Source organism: Protopterus annectens, chromosome 10.part0 (assembly GCF_019279795.1).
Source record: "Protopterus annectens isolate FY-2018-M chromosome 10.part0, PAN1.0, whole genome shotgun sequence".
NCBI lineage: Eukaryota > Metazoa > Chordata > Ceratodontiformes > Protopteridae > Protopterus > Protopterus annectens.
In genome coordinates this window covers 1,563,239,656-1,563,263,894 of record NC_056744.1, presented here as the reverse complement: position 1 = coordinate 1,563,263,894, position 24,239 = coordinate 1,563,239,656, and the positions used below count along the sequence as shown (strand labels likewise).

The following is a 24,239-nucleotide window of genomic DNA, read 5'->3' as shown; positions in this document are numbered from 1 at the left end:
TTTTGCAGGGGAGGGCAGTCTCCCCTGCATCCCCAATGTGAGGCAAGCCACCCACACCCGCCAAATTTGTATTACTAGTCTCTTCTTGGTCACTGAAAACAGTCACATGTGTCTCTGTCTCTCATGAAAGCAGTGCCACGGAGGCATACATCTCAACTTCTTAGCACAAGAAATCTGGACAAAGCCTGAAATAATGGGGTCAAATGCCCAAAAACAGGGACAGGTTTTAAATATTGCTCTTACAAAACATAAACGCAGAAAGTTGCTAGAATAACAGGATTTATATTAGTATGTACTTTCTGAAGAAAATGAAGTCAAACACAAATGCATGTCATTATTTAATGAGTTCAGTCCTGGCAGATTAGCCAGAAAGCCACAAATGTTATGAGGTGAAAATCTGGACAGTTGCAAGGGATGGTTGGGGGCTAGGACTACGTATTCAGTACATGTTGCTTAATACTCCGAAAGTCCATTTGTTGCATAGGTGAATTAAGGTGAAAAATCAATCAAATATGAGGTCTCACTGTACTTTTTATTCTTAATAGGCTTCCTGAGACTCACGATTAATGTAGACATGCAGAATAACGAAGTATTTTATTGTATGTCTGAGCCAGAGATTGGTGAAGGGCTTTGGAATCCTTTCTCCTTTGGTGTTTACTCAGCTGAAGAGCATCATAAAATAGAATAGGTAACATAATGAAGTTTACAAACAGTTATTGGATTTGATATTTAGGATTACTACTGGGCTTTTATAAAATGCATGTTTTAAATAAAATTAAGTTAATTTTAGCTCAGACACTTCATTTATTGATGACTCACCTAAGATTAAACCCCTGATGATCAGGCTCACTGAGAACTGGATATGCAACTATCATGGCTTGTTTTGTGCAGTAACAAAACAATTGTTTGTGAGTGCCTATGTTTATAGGTTAATACTAGGCTATCTACCCTTGGGGGCAATCTTAAACCTAGCCAAATTTCTCATCACAAAGGTAAAAATAACTGTACTTAGTCCATATGAGCTAAAACCAGTGTAACTCACACTGTCAGAAGTAATTTAATCCAAGGGATCATTTTTTTCCCCAATAATTTTTTTATTTTTTCTGTTGCATACACTTTCCATTTATATTTACTTGTGTGTTAGGCTTGGGGGTCATTTTATAACTGAAACAAGGCACTCAGAGGTACAGCCTGTATTGTCGAGTAGAGCACACCCCTGCTGCAAAACAGTGAACACACACTGTGTAAGTGTGTACTGTTTACTTATGCCAATGGGGTATGCTGTTAGCAGACAAACCACCTATTGCTGTGTAGATGATGTGTTCACTGAGCTAACACTGACTATTAAAACACTGTGCTACACGGAACTGTCAGTATGATGTAAAATTCAAATACAAATGGTGTTGCAATGCACCCTAAACCTTTTTGTGCAGTATACATTACAGACATATTTTTAAGGGTCAGGATGTATATTGTAGTTGCTTTCCCTTAGATCATGACTTTTTTGTCTGTGCTACAGCCACAATTCATGGTTTTCTGTGTTACAGTTCATATTTACCAGGCTATTAATAGTATAATTTGTTATGCTGCTGTAGGCATTTGGATTGTACCTGCCAAGATATGTGGATTGTACATAACTCTGCTTTACTGTCAATACCTGTGTGGTTTCTTTAAATTGCTAAAGCTGTGTTATGTTTGGTTATGCGTTATGTGACAGTTAAATGATTAATTCTGAAAAATGCTTTATACTTTCAATAAAATGTCCTGTTTGGACTTGCGTTTGACCCTACTTGTCTATGTTTTTTGTGAAAAGTTGTTCAAGACATTTTTTTCCAACAACTATTCAAAAAATATATATTTTTTGCTCTGTAGGCCAGGGGGTGGGTGGGGGGGCAAAGGAGGGTCTCACCTTGAACTCCAAATGGCCTAGCTACTCCTTTGCTGTTCAGCATCTACTTCAAAAGTCACAGCTGATGTCAAAGGCTTTTTGCTCATCAAGTTCACACACTATAAACTCGGAGCTATCCAAGATTCCCCCATGGCACCAACATCTTGTAAGAGTGTCTAACACAGACAAATGACTGGTGCAGAAGCCACATTTAAAACTCAACACTGAGAAATGCATTATAATTCCCTTTGGGAAACAGTCCAAGCAGTTTAATTACTCCACTGATAAAATACCCCAAGAGTCGATCTAGTAGTCAAGGATCTGTGAACATATGTAGATACTAATCTGAACTTTGACCAACAAGTAGTAAAGATAGTAAGAATATCTTTTTGCCGTTCAACTTTTTAGCTAAGGGTACGGCATTCAGGTACAAGGAAGTTATAATACCACTCTACTCAGCCGTTATCAGACCCATCACGTGCAATGCTCACTTTGGCATTTACCTAACCAAACACTTGCAGCAGTTGGAATACCCACAAAGGTTCCTCACCGGGAGAATCCAGGGCATGAATACCCTGTCCTACAGAAATCACCTAAAGGCCCTGTCTCTATTCTCGGTATCCTACAGGCTTCTGAAAGGTAATTTATGCCTTGCTTAAAAGGAAACATAAGATCCAGCCCTGATGGATCTTTTGCAAATCGGCAAAACAAACAGCACTAGCAACACTAGATCCAAGCATTTAAAATTCACATGAGAAGTAAACATGTTATGGAAGAGTTTCCCCGTTCATATGGATCAGAGTTCTTCAGTGACCCTATTCAAACGCAACCTTGACAATTGGATGGGAAATAGCAATTCACTCCCAGTCTAGCTCCTATGTTCTGATGGACAAAGGCAATCAGTAAGTAAAATATTCTCCAATTAACAGCCCCCTCTTCAAAATCCCTTAACTACCTCCTTAACAACATACTCTCCTTCCTAATAGGTGACCAAGGTAGTCAGGGACAAAACTGGGTTGGTGTGAACAACTAGGTTTATGAAGGCCCTAGGGGTCATTAGCCTAGTAACAGCCTATGAACCTTTGAACAGGTCACATTTGTGCAGCAATTTCTGTAGGTGTTAGCAATATCCAAAGCAAATCAGCACACATTAGCATTGCACATACACTGCTTCCCCAAGCTAAACAGAATACAAACTATATTCTCCCTGGAACTGAGGGAGGACTGGCTAAAACCTCTGCCAACTTTTAACTGTGGAGATGTAATCTATAATGATCTTTCTTCCTTTTATGAGTTTATTGTATACTGGGTATTGTTAGTAAGATCTTAACTTAAAGTCATTTTCATTCACCTGGGTTTTCAGGTTATTTTATTTCTAAATACAATCCTGAGGTTAGAGCTTCAAGTGGTTTGAAAACAAAACAAAAATATGACATTTACTTGATGTTTACCTTTACTGGTGATTAATTTTTCCCTTATGGTTACTCAGACAAAATTATGCCAAATTAGGTATTGATAATGATTTATATACACAAGCAAAGCATTATGGGTACTTAAACGTTCCATGTTCATTACAGAAACCAATGCTTACTTATATCATGGTTTCACTAATAAACTGTCACATGTTAGTTTTCAGTGGAGGGTTTTCCATTTGTTAGACATAAATGATAATTTGTCTTGCTGGATGCAAGACTCTCCTGCTGATGCACTTAGGATGGAAAAAATAGTTTATACAGCAATGCAGACAGTGACATATCGTGGGTCAAACTTTAACAACATCAAGCCAAGAATTTTCAACTTCAAAAAAACCTTCAAGGGTCAATCCTTATCAACAAAATTCATTGCAAAAATAACTCACTTTTTGAAACAAACACTGCAGAATTTGATATTGTATATAGTAATATCACTCACTTCATTAGGGGGTGTGTTAAGCTTAGTATGGAAGCTGTGACAATACATTCTAAGTAGGAAACATTACTACGGTTACTGTATAATTTAAAGAACTTGGATGTGAAAAAGGGAACATGAAGTTAAAGACATTTCCATGCAACCATTGAAAGGGAATGGAACTGTCTCTGAATGTCACACATTTTTTTTAAACTTTGTTGAGAAACTGCCACTTGATGTTTAACATCTGAAATTTACTGTTTGGCATTTTTTTTACGGTGTACCAAATTAGTTTCATTTGCATTTTCTTTAATATGTGATGATACTGTGTGAGTAATAGAGCATGATATGCATTGAATATAGGTAATTGTTGCCCTTTCCCTACTACTGTCAGACCACGGAGTTCTTATTTTTAAATAAGGGGGTACTGGGGAGGCAAAGGGACTTTAGCCCACTCCTGTTTCTATGCAGCTCTCTCAACACCTGACCCTATAAAAGTACAGCTTTTTGACGCAAAGCTGTCTTATCTAGCTCCTGGAACATTCCTTTTATAAGGTGCCCCTCAACAACTAAGAAGCAAAACAAAACAAAAAAGGACCTGGTGCTCTTGAATTACCCCATTGTAGCTAGCAGTTTCCACAGTTTATAGCAGGAATGGAGATATACAGTGCTCAAGTTTCATTTAAAAAAAAATAAGAACTTTTTTTTTCTTTTAAACTGTAGCAAATTGCTTTCTACATTTATAGCAAGCAGTTGCTACATTTCGGACCACAAACGCAGCACTACAGTCCTCGGGTTTGATCTCAAGTGCAAAACCATCTTTTAGAAGCTGGTATCGCACTATAAGGCTATCTGACTGGGATCAGATGCCTAATCCCATCCCCTAACACTTTGTGCCAGGGACCCTTGCCTCATAAACTTAAAACTCCCTTCCCAGTCCCTAACTCTACACCCCCCTCACACCACTTAACCCTAAAATCCCATCCTGCTCCCTGTGCATGGCTGATTGACTGAACTCATATTTAAGTTCATGCACAAGCAGTGGCTCATATGAGCTACAAGGCCTTCAAGTTCCTGGCTTTGAGACCCTGTCTTTTGAGTGCTTGAGACTCAAGTGCTGCAGTGATCCTGAGAAAAAGCATGCCTCATACAGTGTAATGGTGGCATAACTCCCAGAAATTTCACCCAGCAAAATAAAATGCTGCATCACTCAGCCTCAGTCCCAACATTTCACATGTAAATTAAGTGCAATTTTACAACTGGGCTAGGCTAAAAATTTCAGTTAGAGGTATCTAGGAATAAGAGATGTGATTCCATATTCTCCCATGCTCTCTGTCTCTCTTTGCCATCTTCCCACTCTTCCCAAATGTATTTATCTATTTTATTTCCAGTTTGATGACCGGGAGGAAGTCCACTGGGCCAAGCAGAGCCCATTTTCAGTGGAGGCCCAGAGAGAAAAGCTCCAACAGCAGTTAACAGAATATAACATAAGTACAGTATGGAATATACAGTATATAAAAGCATAAATATACAATTTAAAATACAAAACTGTTTTATGTTTGCTCCTTTTACACTAAACTAATTGTGGCCAGACTTTTTTTTGTAGTTTTGTTTGTGTTAAACTAATAAGCTTGCTGATCTGAAATTGACCTTTTACACTCATGACCTGGACCAATGGCAAACACAAGCGTCTTGGATCCAGTTTACCATTCTGCAGTGAAGAGCAGACAAAACAAAACTACAGTAGTACAGAAACATACGAATTACTGAAAACATAACAGTGTTAATAAACTGCAGCTTTGAATTGTTGTCTCATACTCTGTGTAAACAAATACTACCATGCTGGTGAGTGAGAATTGTCTTAAAGCCCAATCAGTTGTCCAGGTGCCCAGCTATGTGCTGAACGTGTCGTGGATGGTACCACTCATACTAAACCTAAGGAAATTGCCAACCGGCCAGCTGACAGATTTGGAGCAAACTTCACCCCTCCTGTCCCCATCAACCATACCCAAAGCATACTTGACACCAGCCCTCTGCCTAGAATCTCTGCAGAGCAGGTCATATCTGTGCTCTCCAAGGCCAAAAAAACAGCCTCTATGGGACCAGATGACATCCCAGGCTGCTTACTAAACAATCTAAAACAAGACCTAGTAAAACCACCACTTGACATACTGTTTAACTACAGCCTGAGCACTGGCTTTGTTACAGCAGAGTGGAGAACAGCAACAGTAATCCCCTTACACAAAGGGGGTCCATTAACCGACCCTGGGAACTATCGATCCATAAGCCTAACCTGCCTTATCTGCAAAGCCATGGAAAGAATCATCATGGACCTTATCAACAAGGACATAGATGACCTTCAAACTCTTGACCCGACCCAGTTTGGCTTTGCTAAGGGTAGATCATGCTTATTAAACCTGGTGGACTTCTTTGAGAATGTCACCAAAGCCCTAGATGAAGGCAAAAGAGTACCTACCACCTATCTTGACTTGACCAAGGCTTTTGACACAATCTCCCACTCAGGTATCATTGAGAAACTCTCCTAGCTGGAGATTAACCCTTATGTCACTGGATGGGTAACCAGCTGGCTCACTTGTGGGCAAACTCCCACCTCCAAATTCAATCTATTCACCAATTCCAAGACTACAACCAAATCAGAGAAAGGGAGAAAGTGAAAAAAATGCAACACAATTTCTCATTTTTCTCAAAAAGCTGTGACATGACAATTGTAATCTTTATGTCTGATGTTCTGAGCGCCCATCAAAAATCTGGTGACAAATGGAAGGGCTCCTCACAGGGGTCAGGGAGATTTTTGAAAAATCCTCATCACATGAGGTAAATTCTTCTCTGTATGCATTCTCAAATGAGATTATAAAAGAAAGGGCACCTGACAACCCATCAACTTGAAAGGAGTCGGTTAGAAAGCTGGATGCTATGAGAGTTAAAGCCAAGTCTCCTGGTTGCACTTGCTCTATGTCTTCTACTAGTAGTGGTTTTAAAATGTACTGCTGTTTATTAATAAAAGGACAATATTCTCAAACCATTTTGTTGCATTCCAGTAATTAAAAGAAAACAAAAAGATGCTTACCAGTAACAGCGCCAATAAAGTAAACAAGCAAAGGAAGAAAAAGAAGTACCTAGAAGAAAAACAAAATGCTGTTTTAATGACGTTTATTGGAAAAAAAAACTTTCTCTTCTCTAAAACGTTCTGACAACCAGCTTCATTCAAACACTGTACTTGATGCAGAGCAACTATAACCTTTTGCCCAAAAGTAAGGTGAAGCTGGTAGCAGGGGGGAGAAGTCTGTGTATGACCTCTGCAATATGCTTTTTTTTTTTTGTTGTTTTTTTTTGTTTATTTGTGGTTTGTTTGTTTATTCAATTTATTTTTATTTGGTAACTACAAGAGTCAGAGTGGGCAGAACCTATGGTAAGCAGTACCCTGGGGAAGTAAACAGAAATCAGTAATTCTGGTTTGAGATGTATTATATATACATTCACAGCTATTTCCAGCAGACAAAAGTATAGAGCAATTTAGAGAGAATCATTAGTATCCACAAAATGTACTATCTAGAAGCATTCATTTAATAACATTAAGCAACATTCACAGCAATTGCAGTAAATAAAGTATACAAAAATGTAGACAGTATTAACATTGTACACAATTTACTAGACAGTAGCACTCATTCAGCAACAAATGACAGCAACCTCAGTAGCTTAACAGGGAGTACCACTTGCCTTTGGTGATCAAGGCTTTGGGTTATATTCCCACAGTAGGTAGTTGTACTAATTTACCAATACAGACACTAGAGTACAGCGTAAGGGAGGTGCTGCACTAATTGTGACATCCTTTAGAGGAGATATTAAACAGAGGACAAATCTGCCTGAGTTGGTGGTACATGTAAAAGATCCCACACCATTTATCAGAAAGAGTAGGGGAAGTTTCCCAATAACCTAGCCAAATTTCCCCTATACCACTTCAGGTTTCCCCTGAAAAGAGGCCATTGGTCTAGTGGGACTAACCCAGTCAGCAAAGGGTAAATAAAAAAACAAAATAAAATGATGTTAAGCAACATATAAGCAATGAGTGCTCAAAGGAATGAATAAAGGATAAACAACACCTTACTCATGCATGCTATACCTAAACCTGCCTCTGCCGCTAACCCTAATCTTGCATTTGTCCCCGAAAGAAGTTGCATGTGTATGCATTGATGTGTCTTGTATTGATAGGGAAAGGGGTTTTCATAAGTTAATGATTACATTAACGTATTTCAAAATGCTGTTCTTGGACACACACATACATGCACCCCTTCCTCTCCAAACTAACCATATTAATGATTGCTTTGCATTAATCCAATAACTGTCCTTTGTTTTCACAAGTCTTTCACCAAAATAGCCACTTTTTGTTTGCAATGTTGATGTGCAGTTGTGAAGAAAGTGAAAACGCATATTGGGGTTTGATAATGAATTTGAACTTGTTGTTTATAGACTTTTCACAATGAAACGTATTTAACTGGAAACCTATAAATGTGAGTCCTGAAATTGTGACTCTAATTTCAAACTGCAGTTTTTTTGTTACAGTAGCATCAACTGATAATCAAGTTCATTTTTATATCCAGGAGAAAGGGTTTTTGGATTATAATAAAAAGAAGTTATGTACTCACCATAATGTTCCATATTTGTTATCCTTGATCTCGCCTTACTTCTTGTTGGTTGGGTTCAGAGCAGATCCTCCGCTCCGACTCGGCCACATTCTACAGCTCAAAAGCTTCCACTGGCTCAAGGCTAGACCCTATCCCAACATGCCTAGCGAGAGTTACCTAGTTCTCGTTTGTGATAACCCATAACACTACACTATAATGTACAAATATAGATAGACATGTACAAGAACTATACATACATATGTATATAACTGTATACAGATTATATATATATATATATATATATATATATATATATATATATATATAAATAGATAGATAGATATACATATATATCCCACCAAAATAGCAGTAGAAGGACTCTAAGTCTATCCAACTCACAAGGCAGGAAGGGAATCATAGCCTATGTAGGCGAATGATGGATAATTCCTCTTGATCTTTTAGGAGGGGGAAGGAGGATGGGATGCAAGAAGGAAGGCGAGATCAAGGACAAGTACAGAGCTTCTTTAATGTTGCCCTTATCTCACCTTCCTTCTTGCTGGTTGGGACCATGTCCCCAGCACCTTCTTCTTGTGTGGCTCAATGGAATAGACTCTTCAGGACTGTGGAACCAAAGGATGCCCTGTTCTGGGAGGCCACATCTACTTTGTAATGAGTGATGAAGGTATGGGGATTAACCCACTTAGCTACCACATGAATTGAGTCTAAAGGCAGGCTGGCCTGAAAGGCAGTAGGCAAGGCCCTAGTTGAGTGTCCTCTAATTTTTCCTGGCAGCTGCTTGTTCTGTGAATTATAGACGTAAGTGATGGTGTCTGAAAGCCATTTTGATAAAGTTACTTTTGAGACTGAAGTTTCCTTACTGTTTTCTGCAAAGGATACAAACAATTGGTCAGATTTCTGAATTCTTTTGTCCTGCGTAAGTAAAAATGTAACTGTCTATGAACATCCAGCTGGTGGAGTTTATATTCTGCCTTGCTGCCATCATTAGGGAAGAGTACAGGTAGTTCTGATTGATTCAGATTGAACTCTGAGCAAACATTTGGTAGGAAGGAGGGGTTGGTTCTGAGAGAAACCCTATCCTTGTGCAAAATTAAGTAAGGGGGGGGTGAATGGATAGAGCTTGTAATTCTGATACCCCCCTAGCTGAGGTAATGGCAGTCAAGAAAATAGTTTTCCAAGACAAGAATTTTAGAGAACAAGTATTAGCCAGTTCAAAGGGAAGAATCAAGGCAGCTAGGACTAAATTTAGATCCCAAGGAGGAGGGTCTTCTCTTATTGGGGGTCTCAAGAGGATAGAACCTTTTAGGAAAGCTTTGCATAACCTGTGAGACATGACATTGGAGCCATTTCGCCCACATGATAGTTGGAAATAGCAGCCAACTGAACTCAGATAGTTGCAGCTGCTGCTCCTTGGTTAAAGGTTTCAGCAAGAAATTTGAGGATCTTTGAAATAGGTGCAGTAAAAAAGGTCAATGCTATTTTTGGCTGCCCAACAGGAGAACCGCTTCCATTTGCTAGTATAAAGTTTTCTCATTGAGGATTTGTGAGAGGAAATTAAAATATGTTGTACTGCTGGAGAGATGTCAGGAAGCCTGGCTAAGACAGGAAGTGGAGGAACCAAGCTGTCAGCTTGAGGGTCTGTCTGGAAGGATGGAGTGCACCTGACTGATGCATCAGAAGCTCTGCAACTGGGTCCAGGATCCAAGGCTCCTCCTGGAGATGGGGCCATAGAAAGGGGAACCATATTTGACGAGGCCAGCAAGGGGCAATGATCATCAGTTTGCAACCCAATGACATTGCTTTCTGAAGAACCTTGGGTATTAGAGGAAATGGGGGAAAAGCATAAAGAAGTCTTGGGGGCCAGTCATGAACAAGTCCATCCGTGGGTGACTGTCCCGGTGGGGGACTAGGGCGAAATAGCTACTGCATTTGGTACTGATGGAAGTGGCAAAAAGGTCGCAGCAAGGCTGACCCCACTTGCGAAAAATTTGGTTCGCAATATCCTGCTTCAGGGACCACTCATGAGGCATAAGGATAGCTCTGCTCAGCTTGTTTGCTATCACACTGGATTTCCCCAGAATGTGCATCACAATCAGAAAGCACTGGGAAGACAATGCCCACTGCCATACTCTTAGAGCCTCTCGACACAAGGGGTAGGATCTGGTTCCGCCCTGCTTGTTGATGTACCACACTACTGATATGTCTGTTTGAATTCCGATCATCCCCATAGGTAGAGAGTCCTGTAGTGCTTGCAATGCCAGGAGCACTGCTCTCATCTCTAGGATGTTGATGTGCAAGTGGTGCTTGTGTTGTTGCCAAGTTCCTTGAACAGTCTGTCTCAGATGATGCCCCCCCACCCTATCTGGAAAGCGTCCTTGGTCACTGTGGCTACTGTTGGGGGAGGATGAACGGTCTGGCTAACGTAACCTGCGTAGACTGAAACCACCATTTTAGGTCCTTCTTGCAGGTCTTCGTGATGAGAATTTCGTGTGACATGGGTAGATCTTGCATGGAAAAATGAGCAAATAGGAGCCACTGTAATATCCTCATGTGGAAGCATGCCAAGGGAACTAGTGTTATTGCTGCTGCCACTGAGCCCAGGACTTTGAGAAAAAATCTTGAGTGAATCTTTTACTTCTCGATTAAGATTGAAACTTGTCATATGGTGGATGCCCTCTCCTGAGGCAATTTTGCTATTGTGTCTTTTGTATCTAAGTCTGCCCCTATAAATGTAATATATTGACAGGGCAACAAGGCACACTTTTTGTAGTTTATAGTGATGCCTAGCTGTGAGCAAAGGCGAAATGTGGTACCCTTTGCCTCGGTTAGTCGATGCTCGGTGGTGGTGGTAAGGAGCCAGTCATCTAAGTATGGAAAAGTACAGTTGTGTACACCTACCATAAATGTAGATGTTCGAGTGTCTTCACTGTTGCAGTCATGACTGTAGGGTTCTCCCCTGCCGGCAGGCAGCCCTCGGTCGGCCAGAATCCCAAAGTCTGGGTCCGGCGTCGGCTGTTCAACCATGCTCCTTGACGTCAGAGTGCCAGGAGTATAAAGGTGACAGCCGACGCCATCTTCTCCAGTTTTTCTTGCCCCAGATGTCAGGAGTCCCAAAATGAAAAAGGTCCCATAACCTTTGCAAATACACCTCAGAAGAATGGTGAAAAAGGAAATACACAAAAGTAAAAATAAGAGGACAGGAGGGACACACTGCAACAGTGAAGACACTCGAACATCTACATTTATGGTAGGTGTTCACAACTGTACTATGTTCATCGTGTTTCACTGTTGCAGTCATGACTGTAGGGTAGAATCCCAAAGCTGAAAGAAAGGGAGGTGGTCATAAAGAGGAAGCGGCTAAAAGGCCCTGCAAGACTGCAGAGGCAAAGCCTGCCCTAGACTTAGAGTAGAGAGGTAGATTGTAGTGCTTAGAAAAAGTATGCACTGAACTCCAAGTTGCAGCTTCCAAAATGTCCTTGGTAGGAACTCCCCTGAGGAAGGCAGAAGTGGCAGCAGCTCTGGTCGAATGAGTCCGTATACTCCCTGGGATTTGCTTTCCATGGTGAGAATAACAAAATCTGATTTCATGAGCAATCCATTTAGAAATGGTCTGTTTTGAAATGGCTTTACCTTAGGAACTTGAAGCATAAGAAACAAACAATTGTTCTGATTTTCTGATGTCCTTGGTTCTGTTCAGGTAAAAACGTAGTTGTCTGTGTACATCCAAGGAATGTAAGATCCTTTCCCCTTTATTTTGAGGAGTGGGGAAAAAGGTTGGCAAATGGATAGTTTGATTTAAAGCCACTTTGGAAACCACCTTAGGCATGAAGGTAGGATTAGTCCTCAAAGATACCCTGTCTTGATGAAAAATAATATAAGGTTCCACAGCCAAGAGCTTGTAACTCTGAAACTCTCCTGGCAGAGGTTAGGGCTAACAGGATAGCTGTCTTCCAAGATAAAAACTTGATGTCAGAAGAGGCAGCAGGCTCAAAAGGAGGCAAGGTTAGTTTTTCCAAAACATAGTTGAGATCCCAAGCAGGAATGGGAGGAGATCTAGGAGGTCTTAAATTCTTAGCTCCTCTGAGAAACTGTCTCATGAGCTGGTGGGAAAAGATGGGAGGGTCTGTATTATAATGAGCAGAAATAGCAGAGGCATGTATCTTAATGGAAGAGTAAGAGACCCTTATGTAAGAGATCTGTCAAGTAAAGTAAAATTAAAGTAATGTTAGGAAGAAGAGGATCAGAATCCTGAGCCTGCATCCAGGAGCAAAATCTTTTCCATTTTCCTGCATAAGATTTTCTAGTGCTAGGACATCTGGCTTCTAAAATGACATCCATAACCTGCTTGGGCAGTAAAGAAGAAATCAAAGGCCCTGGATTAACCAGGCCGCCAGGCTGAGAGTTCTGACATGAGAGTGTAGAACCTGACCCTGATGCTGGGACAGAAGGTTCGGAGACGGAGGTAAAACCCAAGGGGGCTCCAGGCATAGGTTTTTTAGAGTTGGACACAAAAACTGCCGAGGCCAATTTGGAGCCAGTAAGATTATCATCTTGGGCTTGTCCTGTTTTATCTTCAATAAAACCTGTGGAAGAAGAGGAAGAGGCGGAAAGGCATATTCCGAGAGGTTCCTCCAACTGAATGACAGGGCATCCACTTTCCAAGCTTCTCTGTGGAAAGTCCTGGTGCAAAAATTCTGTAGTTGATGATTGAGATGGGATGCAAAGAGGTCTATGTGAGGACATCCCCAGACTGCTGTTATCATCCTGAATATTTTGGTGTCTAGCATCCACTCGTGTGGATCCGAAAGGTTTCTGCTCAGACTGTCTGCCAGGACGTTTTGTTTCCTTGGCAGAAACTGAGCTTGAAGATCCAGATTGCAAGCTAGAGCTGTGTTCCATAGATCCATGGCTAGTCTGCAAAGGGGGTAGGAATGAGATCCCCCTTGCTTGTTTATGTACCACATAACTGTGGTGTTGTCTGTCCGAATTAGTAGTTGTCCTGGTTGTAAAAGATTCCTGAAGGCCAATAGAGCTTTCTGAATGGCTAACATTTCCTTTAAGTTGATATGCAGGTTCTTCTGATCCTTTGTCCAAAGGCCCTGCAGACAATTGCCCTGAAAATGGGCTCCCCAAGCATAATCCGAGGCGTCCGTGGTTAGAATCTGAGTGGCAGGAGGTAGACGAAAGGGTTTCCCTTTGTTTAGAGCACATGCCCTGGACCACCAAAGAAATTCCTTTTAAAGACAGGGAAGGACGGAGATCAGTATGTCTAAACTGTGGCAATGCTGAGACCATACACTTTTTAGGTACCACTGTATTTTCCTCATGTGTAGTCTTGCATATGGTACGAGAAGGATGCAGGAGGCCATGTAACCCAAAGCCTGCAGGAATTTCCTTGCAGATAGTTGAGTTAGAGTTGCCAAGGTTTTGAAAGTTGAAGCCAGCTGTAATTGTTTTTCGGATGTCAGAAATGTCATCTGGGTTGTGGTGTTTAGAAGTGCACCCAGAAAAGTTATCTGTTGTGATGGTGTCAAATTTGACTTTTTTATGTTTACAGAGAATCCCAGGAACTTGAGGAGGTTCTGTACAAATTCTAGATGCTGGAGTAAGACATCCTTGCTGTCTGCCTGAATTAGACAATCGTCCAGATAAGGGTAAATTTGAATTCCCTTGAGTCTGCAGTAAGCTACTACTGGAGCCAGGCATTTGGTGAAGACCCTGGGCGCAGTAGACAATCCAAAGGGCAGCAGAGAATTGAAAGTGCCTCGATCCGGCCTTGAACCTGAGGTATTTTCTGCGATCCTGCCTGATGGGGATGTGTAAATATGCCTCCTTTAAATCCAAAGTTACCATCCAAGCATCTTTGGACAGCAATGGAAGTAGCTGCTGTAGAGTAAGCATCTTGAATTTTGGAATCTCTAGAAAGGTGTTCAAGACCGACAGATCCAGAATGGGTCTCCATGAGTTTTGCTTCCTTGGGACTAGAAACAGCCTTGAGTAAAAACCTTTTCCCATCTCTGAAAGAGGAACCAGTTCTATGGCATTCATAGCCAAAAGAGCTTCCACCTGGTTTAAGGCCTCCGTCCATTGATGTTTTGGAAGGTCTGGCCATCCGCTTGGCCTTGGCAAGGTATGAAAATGGAATTTGTAACCTCTTAAAACCACATCCAAAACCCATTTGTCTTGGGTTATTTGAGTCCAATTTTGATAAAAAAAGAGAGTTTTCCTCCAAGAGGGGCTTCCAGGTAAGACGTTCCTGTAGCCCAACAGAGGGAGTCATTGAGTTTGTTTCCTTTGAGATTGTGACCTGTCCTCTCCTCCCCTAGGGGTGGAAGCAGTCCACTGTCTTGGTCTATAAGCAGCTTGTGTTTGAGGCCTCCCTCTGGAGCGTCTATATCTACCCCTCTGAGGCCTGTCTGAAGTGGGAAAGGACCAATTTTTTGAAGGCCAATTCCTGCTAAATCTAGGTGGCTGTACTTGTAAGAAATCTTTAACTGTTTGCATGGATTTCGCCTTATCCTCCATCTTTTTAATCACCTCTTCAGCTTTTGATCCAAACAAAACATTATGCTGAACAGGAGCATCCAATAATTTACCCTTTACTTGCTCAGGTAAATTTTGTTCCTTTAGCCACGCATGCCTTCTAATGACTGTGCCAGAGGCCGCAGCCCTACAAGAAGCCTCCAAGGCATCAAATCCACAGTGTAAACCATGCTTCCCAACCTGTTCAGTGGCATGCAATAAGTCATGCAATTCCTTATCATCTGCACAGGCAGAAATGGAAGTAAGCTTTTGTTTTAAGACAGACAAGAGAAATTGCTGGTATTTAAGCATATGAAATTAACAGTTTAAAGCCCTAATGGACAAAGTAGCAGAAGTGTACACCTTTTTGCCCCATCTTTCTAAGGATCGAGAATCCTTTTCAGTAGGAATGGGATTTTTGCAGAAGCGGCCTTAACTCCCTTAGGACCCTGAGAAATGGTTTCAGGGTCAGCAGCAGGGTTCTTGAATAAAAACTGATGGGAATCAGGAACCCTGTAATATCTATCAGGCTTAACAGGAGCAGGAGGAAAAGAGTCAGGGGTTAAGTTAGCATCCGAAAAGGCATCATCCACAATATCCAAAACAGGAGGAATAGCCAGGGGTCTATGTTGGGGAAGCCTGATCAGAAGAAGAAACTGAGGAAACAGAAGCCTGATCAGAGGAATCATAATAAACATCCTGCCTTGGCCTTTTGTCTGGAGGGGGATGTGAACCCCTAATCATAGTAAGTAAATCCTCCGCCATCTTGAGTAACTGTTTCTGTGACTTGGGAGCCGGTTCAGAAGAGGCCTGTGTCGAAGTCTTTGATTTAGAAGGAGCCTTTGCCTTTGTCTTTGGCTTTGCCTTTACTAGTAGCTGAGCAGGCCTGAAAACCCCTTCGGAAGCCGGTACCTGCACAGCGGCTCCGGACCCATCCGAAGGAGCATTGTCCGAAGGTCCTGCAACAGAAATATTTAAAGGCCTGGTTGGCTCCTCATGAGAGTCCGTTTCGGCCGTCGGTTCTGAAATGGCTGACGACAGGGGCTGCAATAGCGCCTCACTGACGACGGCCGAACCTGAAGCTGGCTCCGCTTGTGCGCTATCATCAGATTTGGACCTCGGAGGCCTGTCTTTATCCTTGCGACATTTGTGAACTCCGGTAGCCGGGACCGTTTGTAGTTAAAGCACCTACCGAAGTAATGAAAAGCAAAATCGTACCCTCGCTTAATTGTACGTTGATTGAATCTATCACAAAACTGACAACTAGCTACGTTGTGGTCAGGGCCTAAGCAAGGAATACAGTAAGAATGAAAATCCTTATGAGGTATTTGCTTCCCACATGAAATACAATTATTAACTTTTTCTTGACATCGGAGTGGAGCAAGAAAAAGTTTCAACGGGTACTTAGCTTTGAGTGGAGAAGAAAGTCTTTGGACCGAAGTATATAGAAAAATTTGTCAGGAGTCAGCCGACCGGCACTTGCAAACTGCTATCACTGCATGGCAAGAAAGACTGGAGAAGATGGCGTCGGCTGTCAGCTTTATACTCCTGGCGCTCTGACGTCAAGGAGCATGGTTGAACAGCCGACGCCGGTCCCAGACTTTGGGATTCTGGCCGACCGAGGGCTGCCTGCCGGCAGGGGAGAACCCTACAGTCATGACTGCAACAGTGAAACACGATGAACATCAGCCGGAATCCTAGATGCCTCAGATGAGCCGTGACTACTGCCATGCATTTGGTGAACACCCTGGGGGCTGTGGTGAGACCAAAGTGCAGAGCTCTGAACTGGTAGTGACTGGCTCCCAGCCGGAAGCGTAGATATCTCCTGGATCACCTGTCCATCTTGATATTGTAGTACGCATCCTGGAGATCGATGGAGCACATCCAATCGTCCTTTCCCAAAAAGGGAAGTATAAACTGCAGTGTCACCATCCAGAACTTTGTCTTCGTGACAGACTTGTTGAGTCTGCTGAGATCCAAAATGGGCTTCCAGTCACCTATCTTCTTTGGAACTAAAAAGAACCTTGAGTAAGTTCTGGATCTGATTTGGTCTGCAGGGACTTCTTGGATGGCTCATTTTTCTAGCAACCATTGAACTTCTAGGGTTGCTTGTTCCCTTAGATTGGGTGGCCCATCTGGGATGGATTTTTGTTTTCTGGTAGAGGTGGCATGGAGAAAGGAATACTGTATCCCCTGGATATTACCACCTGTACCCATGTGTCTTTTGTGATACTTTGCCAGGCTTCTGGGTACAGTGACAATCTGCCCTGACTGCCTCCAGACGTGGACAGGCAGGCCTCCTTTCAGGAGTGCTGGAAGGGCCTACCCGAGAATGTATCTCTGTCACCCTGACTCTGCGGACCCCCCCTCTGCCACGAGGGTGGGATCTCCCATTACTGTTCCCCCCTCTGCCCCTGGGGGAAAGTCACCATGTGCATCAGGCAAAGCTCCCTGGAATTTCTGGAACCACATTTTCCTGCCTTTCTGACCTTTGAGATAAGGTCTAGTAGGCGCGGAGAAACGTACTTCCATGGCAGAGAGAGTTTTGCCATCTTGTTCGCACCTGGTGAGTCTCTTAACTTGGGCAGGAGCAATGATGAGCCATCAAATAGGGCACTGGTAAAGAAAGACTTGTAGGACTCCGCAAACTGACAAAGGCGCATCCCTGAATGTCTCCGTAAGGCAACTCCTGTGCCTGCAGCCCTGCTCTCTCCATCGGCTGTGTAGGAGATAAGCCATATGGAGGAGTTAACTACAGAAGATAAGGTTGCAAGCTGAGAAGCAGCTCTGTCTGCATTTCCCGCACCTGTAGGATCCTGTAGGATCTCCTAGCTCTTTCAGAAGATCCCTCTGGAGACAGGTAAAATGGGAGAAATAATTCAGTGACCTAAGGGTAAAGGCTGCTGCAGAAAAGATATGCTTCCCATATCTGTCCATTGTATGGGACTCCTTGTTCGGTGGATGGACAGAAGAAGTTTATGCTAATTCCTTCTTTGTGGCTGCCGTAACCACCATAGCATCAACTGGCACACACTTAGTCAGGAAAGCTTTGCCGTCCGGTGCAGTGATAAACTTATTGGGCTTCCACGGAACTGGTTCTATAGAGTCTGGAGAGCTCCACGCCTTTCAACTCACTGCACCTAATAATGGGTCGAAGGGTGGAGACACCCAAGAGATAGAGAGTCGGGAACCGCATGCATCCAAGTACATGGACTCATCTTCAGAAGGGGAAAGGGTTTCCAGCCACCCCTCTGCTTGAGGAGTTCCAGGATGTCTGAAAATGAGACATCCTCAGAGGGGGACCGTGGGGACCCTTCTGAGTCCTCCAAGTCTGTGTCTGATGTGAGGGACTCAGGGGAGTCCAAATGCTTCCTCTTGCAAGTCCTCTTCTGAGGGACCTCCTCCGAGGGGTGCTCTGCAGAGGTTTCGGAAGGGGGGGGTCACCCTAAGGGGTGTCCTGGGGCATTGGTTCCCTAAGCCTGGGGAGGAAGGGTAGTTCAGAGGCAGACACTGGCCCAGAAGGGGAAGGAGCAACTGGAGCTGAGGGTGGAGCGGTCTTCAGGATTTAACACTGATGAAGGCTGCTTAACCTGCTTAGCTGAAACTGGTTTGTTACTTCTCTATTTATACATGCTTTAATGAAGAATTTCTATACCACAGTCTGCTGGCCTTTGTGTTTTTTTGAATTGAGGTCAGCACATTCCTCATCACCTCGAAGGCACCACGATCTTGGCCCAGAGTCTCCAGCTCCGAAGAGCCAGGAGATCTCCACCGAACTGAGGGTGATGGCTCTGAGGCCGATATAGGCACCGAACTCGCCTGCACCAAAGCTCTGAGTGGGAGAGTAGGATCCGACAAGGGTCCGATTTCACTCTCCCCCCCAGATCCGGCGAGGGAGTGTCGGCCTCCACATCCCTTGAGAGAAGGTGGTATCGACAGGATCGGAGCGAATGTCAGACCAGAGAGACCCGGGGTTTTCAGACTGATGGTTCCAACACAATGACCCCCATGCACTCTGGCTCCGAACTCAAGTGAGTCGAAGGAGGAATTGACGACAAAGTAGGTTGGCCAGTCGGCTCCAATTCCATATGGGCTGGGCTCGATAAATTTTTAGCCAAGGCTGGTGTCCTGAGTAGCCTCTTCACCACCCTTTCCACATAGTCAGCTGAAAGGCTCCTGGATGATCGAGAGGAATGGGTGGACGATCGGCGACTGCCCACCAAGGACTAGAGAAGTGGGGACTGTGGTACAGAACGCACAAGTTCCAAGCAGGGAGACCTGGATCTTTTATGACTCCTAGATGGTTCCAAAGATACGGATGGAACCAAAGGTGATAAAGCCTTGTCGGATCCAATAGCTATTGGATCCGACAAACTTGACTGTGTCTTTGCCCTTCGACGGTTCCGAGGCAGGAGGGTTTGTCAGATTTTCCTGCCTGATTCCCTTCCTTTGATGCCTCAAAATGCCCCTTCAATAACCCTCTCAAGATTAGCGTGTTCTTGCACTCCTGCAAGACTCTAGAGCTAAAACCATGACAAATGGAACACGAGACCAGCAGGTGAACAACTCCCAAACAGTAAACGCAGCTGGTATGACCATCGGTTAGTGACATCTTTTGGGTGCAGGAATCACATTTCTTGAATCCAAAAGGCTTGGATTCTTTGGAAGCTTCCTTAGACATATTTACCACAAAATACAACACAACAAGATACTATAACCTGGTGATAGAATGAAAGGAAACACTCAGCTAAAAAACAGACAGCAAAAAGTTTTTTTTTTTTTGAAAAAGGGAAAGAAGTGGAAGGAGAGTTTCCAAGTCAAACAACAACTCCTCCAACCAAGGGGATGCCTCTAACTTAAATGGCTAGCTCCTTAGGTACAGAAGCAAGGTAAAGCCCTCTAACTAAAATGGGCTGAAAGTGTAGGACGAATCCTCTAACTTAAATGGATCCACAAGTTAGAAGGAAGAGAAAGGGTAGGCCTGAGTGATAAAGAAATGATGGCCTCAACAACAAACAGCAACTAAAAGGGTGGTAGACAGAGGGATAGACAAACATCAGATTCTACTGACCTACAGAAACAACTATGCTATCAAATAGCAACATTTTATAAGAAATAATTAGAAAAAAACAATCTAACTTAGCCTGAGCCAGTCATCAGCAATCCCAAAGGTTCAAGCAGCAAATGAGATCTGAGTAACTCTCGCTAGGCATGTTGGGATAGGGTCTAGCCTCGAGCCAATTGAAACTTTCAAGCTTTAGAATCCGAACCCAACAAGCAAGAAGGAAGGTGAGATACGGACAACAAAACATCACTAGTTACTTACAATCAGGGTTGCCAGATTTGCAGACCCCCAGGTAGGGAGAAAAAAAAAAAAAAAAAAAACTCTCACGACAATTGAAGAGCAAAAAAAAAAAAAAAAAAAAAAAAAAAGTCTTTATAAACACGACGGAGCTTCTCGTGTTTAATGCATTGCAGTTTCGCATTAAACACGAGAAGCTCGTGGTTTAATTTGATTGGCCTGTATACCGGCATATGGGCCAATCAAAAATATAAACACGGAGCTTCTCGTGTTTAATGCGAACACAAGAACTCCGTGTTTAATTTTGATTGGCCCGTATGCCAGGTATACGGACAATCAAAAAACAAACAAAGCGGAGGCCGGGATTTAAACCGGCAGGGCGGGACTCGGGATCAGGCTGCTGATCTCGGGACAGTCCCGCCCAAATAGGGACGTCTGGCAACCCTGCTTACAATTCACTCTACTCTTTCTTGACTGAATATCAATGACTCGATCTATAATGTGTTTAAACATTAATGAACTAAATAATCCAAGGAAGAGGTCAAACTTACTAAAATATCTGATTATTAATAAAGTCCAGGTAGTTTTCCTGCAAGAAAGACATTTTAAGCTTTCTTAAAAAAAAATGAAATCTGGACACCCAGTAACTATATCACTCTTGCTCATGCCCCATATAAGACTAAAAAAAGAGGGGCAATGATGTTATGGAGGAATAGTGCCGTTCTCCCCCAAATTCTATACAAATATGAAGATTCAGAAGGACTTTTAGCCATACTCAACCAAAAATTTAACAGAATCTGGACTCTAGACAATATTTACTGGATCCTTGGAATGGGAGTAAAAACTGCTAGAAAACATCTTGATCACATTACAAGTGTATATAAGGGCAACCTCTTTATCGGTGGTGACTAACTGTATACTGGACAATACTGACACTACCAATAAGCGCCCATTAAGGCTCACACCTATTGCAAGACTTTTTAAAAAATGGGTTAAGACAATTTTTTACTCGACACATTTACTATTAAAATTCTACCTCTGACATTTTCTCTTACTGACTACAGATTTAAAACTCAACTATAATAGACAGAATTTTAGTCTCTAATGATCTAAGGCTAAATATATCATCCTTTGCAATTCTTCCATGCCCCATCTTAGATCATGATACTCTCTGCCTAGAATATTGTGTTAACTATAGAAGACTTATCCCCATAACCAGAATCCCAGCCTATGTAACAAAAATCAAAGAATTTAAGCCCTGGTTCACATCAGAGATATATGTTTTCTACAGACTAATCTCACCCCAGAATCCAACATGATTATGGTATGGGATGCATTAAAAGCCTATCTTTATGGTAAAATTATAGGTTCATAGGTAGGTACTAGGCTATCTGCCTGAAGGCATTTATAAGCCTAGCCACAGTGTGTCAGCTTTCGCCACCCCATTGATTAATTAACTAAGCCTCTGTTAAGAAGAGACAATGAAGTGATCCCCGGGGTGTATTTTCTGTTACCCATCCACTTGTCAAGGTTTCTCTTGAAGAGTGTTAGTGAGGGGCTCTGCCTAATGTCGTTAGGAATTTTGTTCCAAAGCATGGGGAGTCTCTGTGACAGGAATCTATCCCTCCAGCATGTTCTATTTATTGCTGTGGTGAGGTTTAGCTCACTAGAGCGAGTGGCTCACAGTGACTTGGATTTCTTTAGGTGGAGCATATCCATCAGTTCTGAGTTGGACATGGCTTTGTAAGTCAGGCAGAGATCACCTCTGAGTAAACGATATGCCACTGAGTACAGCCGGAGTTTTTCCAGTCGGGCTGCATAGGACATATGTTTGAAGCCAGTAATCCTCTTGGTGAGGTACTTTTGTGGTCTTTCCAGCTGTTGGAAGTTTTTTGTGAGGTACATCCCAAATGGGGCATTATACTCTATGATGGATTTGATGAGTGATGAGTAGAGGGGCACTATAACCTCTTTATTTCTAGATGCGAACCCTTTAGTAATTAGATGGGCTAACTACTTTGGCAATATGATTGTTAAAGGAGAGATTACCATCTAACTGGGTCCCAAGATCTCTTATTACCTCTTCTGTATTAAGGGGGCTGCCACCTATGTGGTAATTCATGGGTGTTTTGTTTTTCCCAAACGGGATGACTATACATTTTTTGGCATTTAGCTTGAGACCATGACTTTGACACCAGGTGTCTGCCTCAGTAAGGCCCTTTTGGAGAATCTCCGTGTCAGACAGAGATTACATGTTCAAAAATAAAAAAATGGGACGTAGATTTGCAAAATATTCAAGCTCAACTCTTAAACATTAAATATGATCCCTCCCAACTTACCCCTGATAATGCGAATAAAACAGACAAGCTTAATAAGCAATATTCAGATATCCTATCCCATAAAACTAACGGCATTGGAAAGACTAAAATTAAACTCCTATGCATCATCCCATAAACATATGCACAATCTGTCAATGAGAGCCAAGATACATTCTAATTCAAATAATATAACTAAACTAATACATGAAGGCTCTATTAGAACTGTTTCTGACTTAGGAGATATTTTAGATGCCTTTAAGTTTCATTATTCCAAATACTTTGGTTCCAATCATTCAATTAATGAATGTATAAAAATTAGATACTCCTTCAATCAATCAGTTAATGCTCCATGAGACTTTAGATACAGTTCCTGAAGCACAAATCTCACTAGAGGAAATTTAACAAACAAATCAAAAAATGTAAGCCTAATAAAGCCCCGGGGATGGATAGTATAATCATTGAAATATACAAATTGTTCCCCTCATCTGTGTTATCCTTCTTTCATAAAAAACTCTACTAGAAGTTCAATCACATGGCACTATACCACCTTCATGGAGATACTCTTTGATCTCACCTATTATAAAAGCCAACAAAGACTCACAATTTTGTAGTTTTTAGACCCATATCATTATTAAATAATGGCTATAAAATATTTGGGTCTATATTCGAACTTTAATGATCAAACTTTTAACAGTTTGAATATCCAGAAAAAGAATATAAAAAAAAAAAAAAGAAAAAGGGGCAGGGGGCAAGCCCCCCTGAACCCCCCACCCCCACTACTTAAATATACCAACTTCGAGATCGCACTTCAGTGTGCTATAGTGCGGAAAAAGACAACTTCCCATTTCCTACACTGTAGCTCGATCTTGGAGTTGGTATATTTAAATAGTGGGGGGTGTAGGGGGGCACAGCCTTTAGTTTTTCTTTTTCTTATTTTTTTTTTTTTTTTTAATTTTTATGTACATTCGAACTTTTGAAAGTTCGATCACTAAAGTTCGATCTTTAGTGCTTTGAATGTTTAAGCATTCGAATATCTAATATAGACCCAAATATTTATATCCATCTTTGCAAAATAGATTAAAGGTCCCACTAATGCGAATAATAAATGAGGATTAATCAGGCTTCATACATGAAAGACACACTTATGATAACATCTAAAGGATCTTAACACTTATTGAATATTTGAACAAGGGAAATAAAGTACTAGTGATTAGACATAGAAAAGGCTCTCAGTTTCGTTAACTAAGAATATATGTTTGAAGTGTTATTTTCACTTTCCCTCTTCTTTCATTTCTCTAATAAAAATATATACCAAAACAATGTAGCTTATGTTAAATTAGGCCCCTTCACATCTGAATCTATTCAAATAACCAAAGGCATTAAGCAGGAATGTATGTCCCTTATCCCCTATTTGCATTAGCCATTGAAATATTTGCTGCCCTTATTTGTGACAATACAAAGATCATTGGTATAGATATTTACAATCAGTATAATTCCAAGATAATGCTTTATGCAGATATATTGCTCACGTTAAGTAATTCACAATCCGTTGTATTAGAATTAGATTCTGTGATGAACCATTTCCAGAAAAATATTGGGTTTACATTTTAATCTAAATCTAAACATATGCTCTTAAATAAGAAGGGACATGTACAATCAGA

General features: G+C 41.9%; 1 protein-coding gene across 1 annotated transcript in view; it reads right to left on the bottom strand.

The window, feature by feature from the left end:
• LOC122813733 (CD276 antigen-like) overlaps positions 1–24,239 on the bottom strand; it is a 281,152-nt gene that overhangs the window by 233,528 nt on the left and 23,385 nt on the right. The window contains exon 2 of the mRNA XM_044086204.1: positions 6,864–6,912. Within this exon, the coding sequence (XP_043942139.1) occupies positions 6,864–6,912 (49 nt within the window). The remainder of the gene's footprint in view (positions 1–6,863; positions 6,913–24,239) is intronic.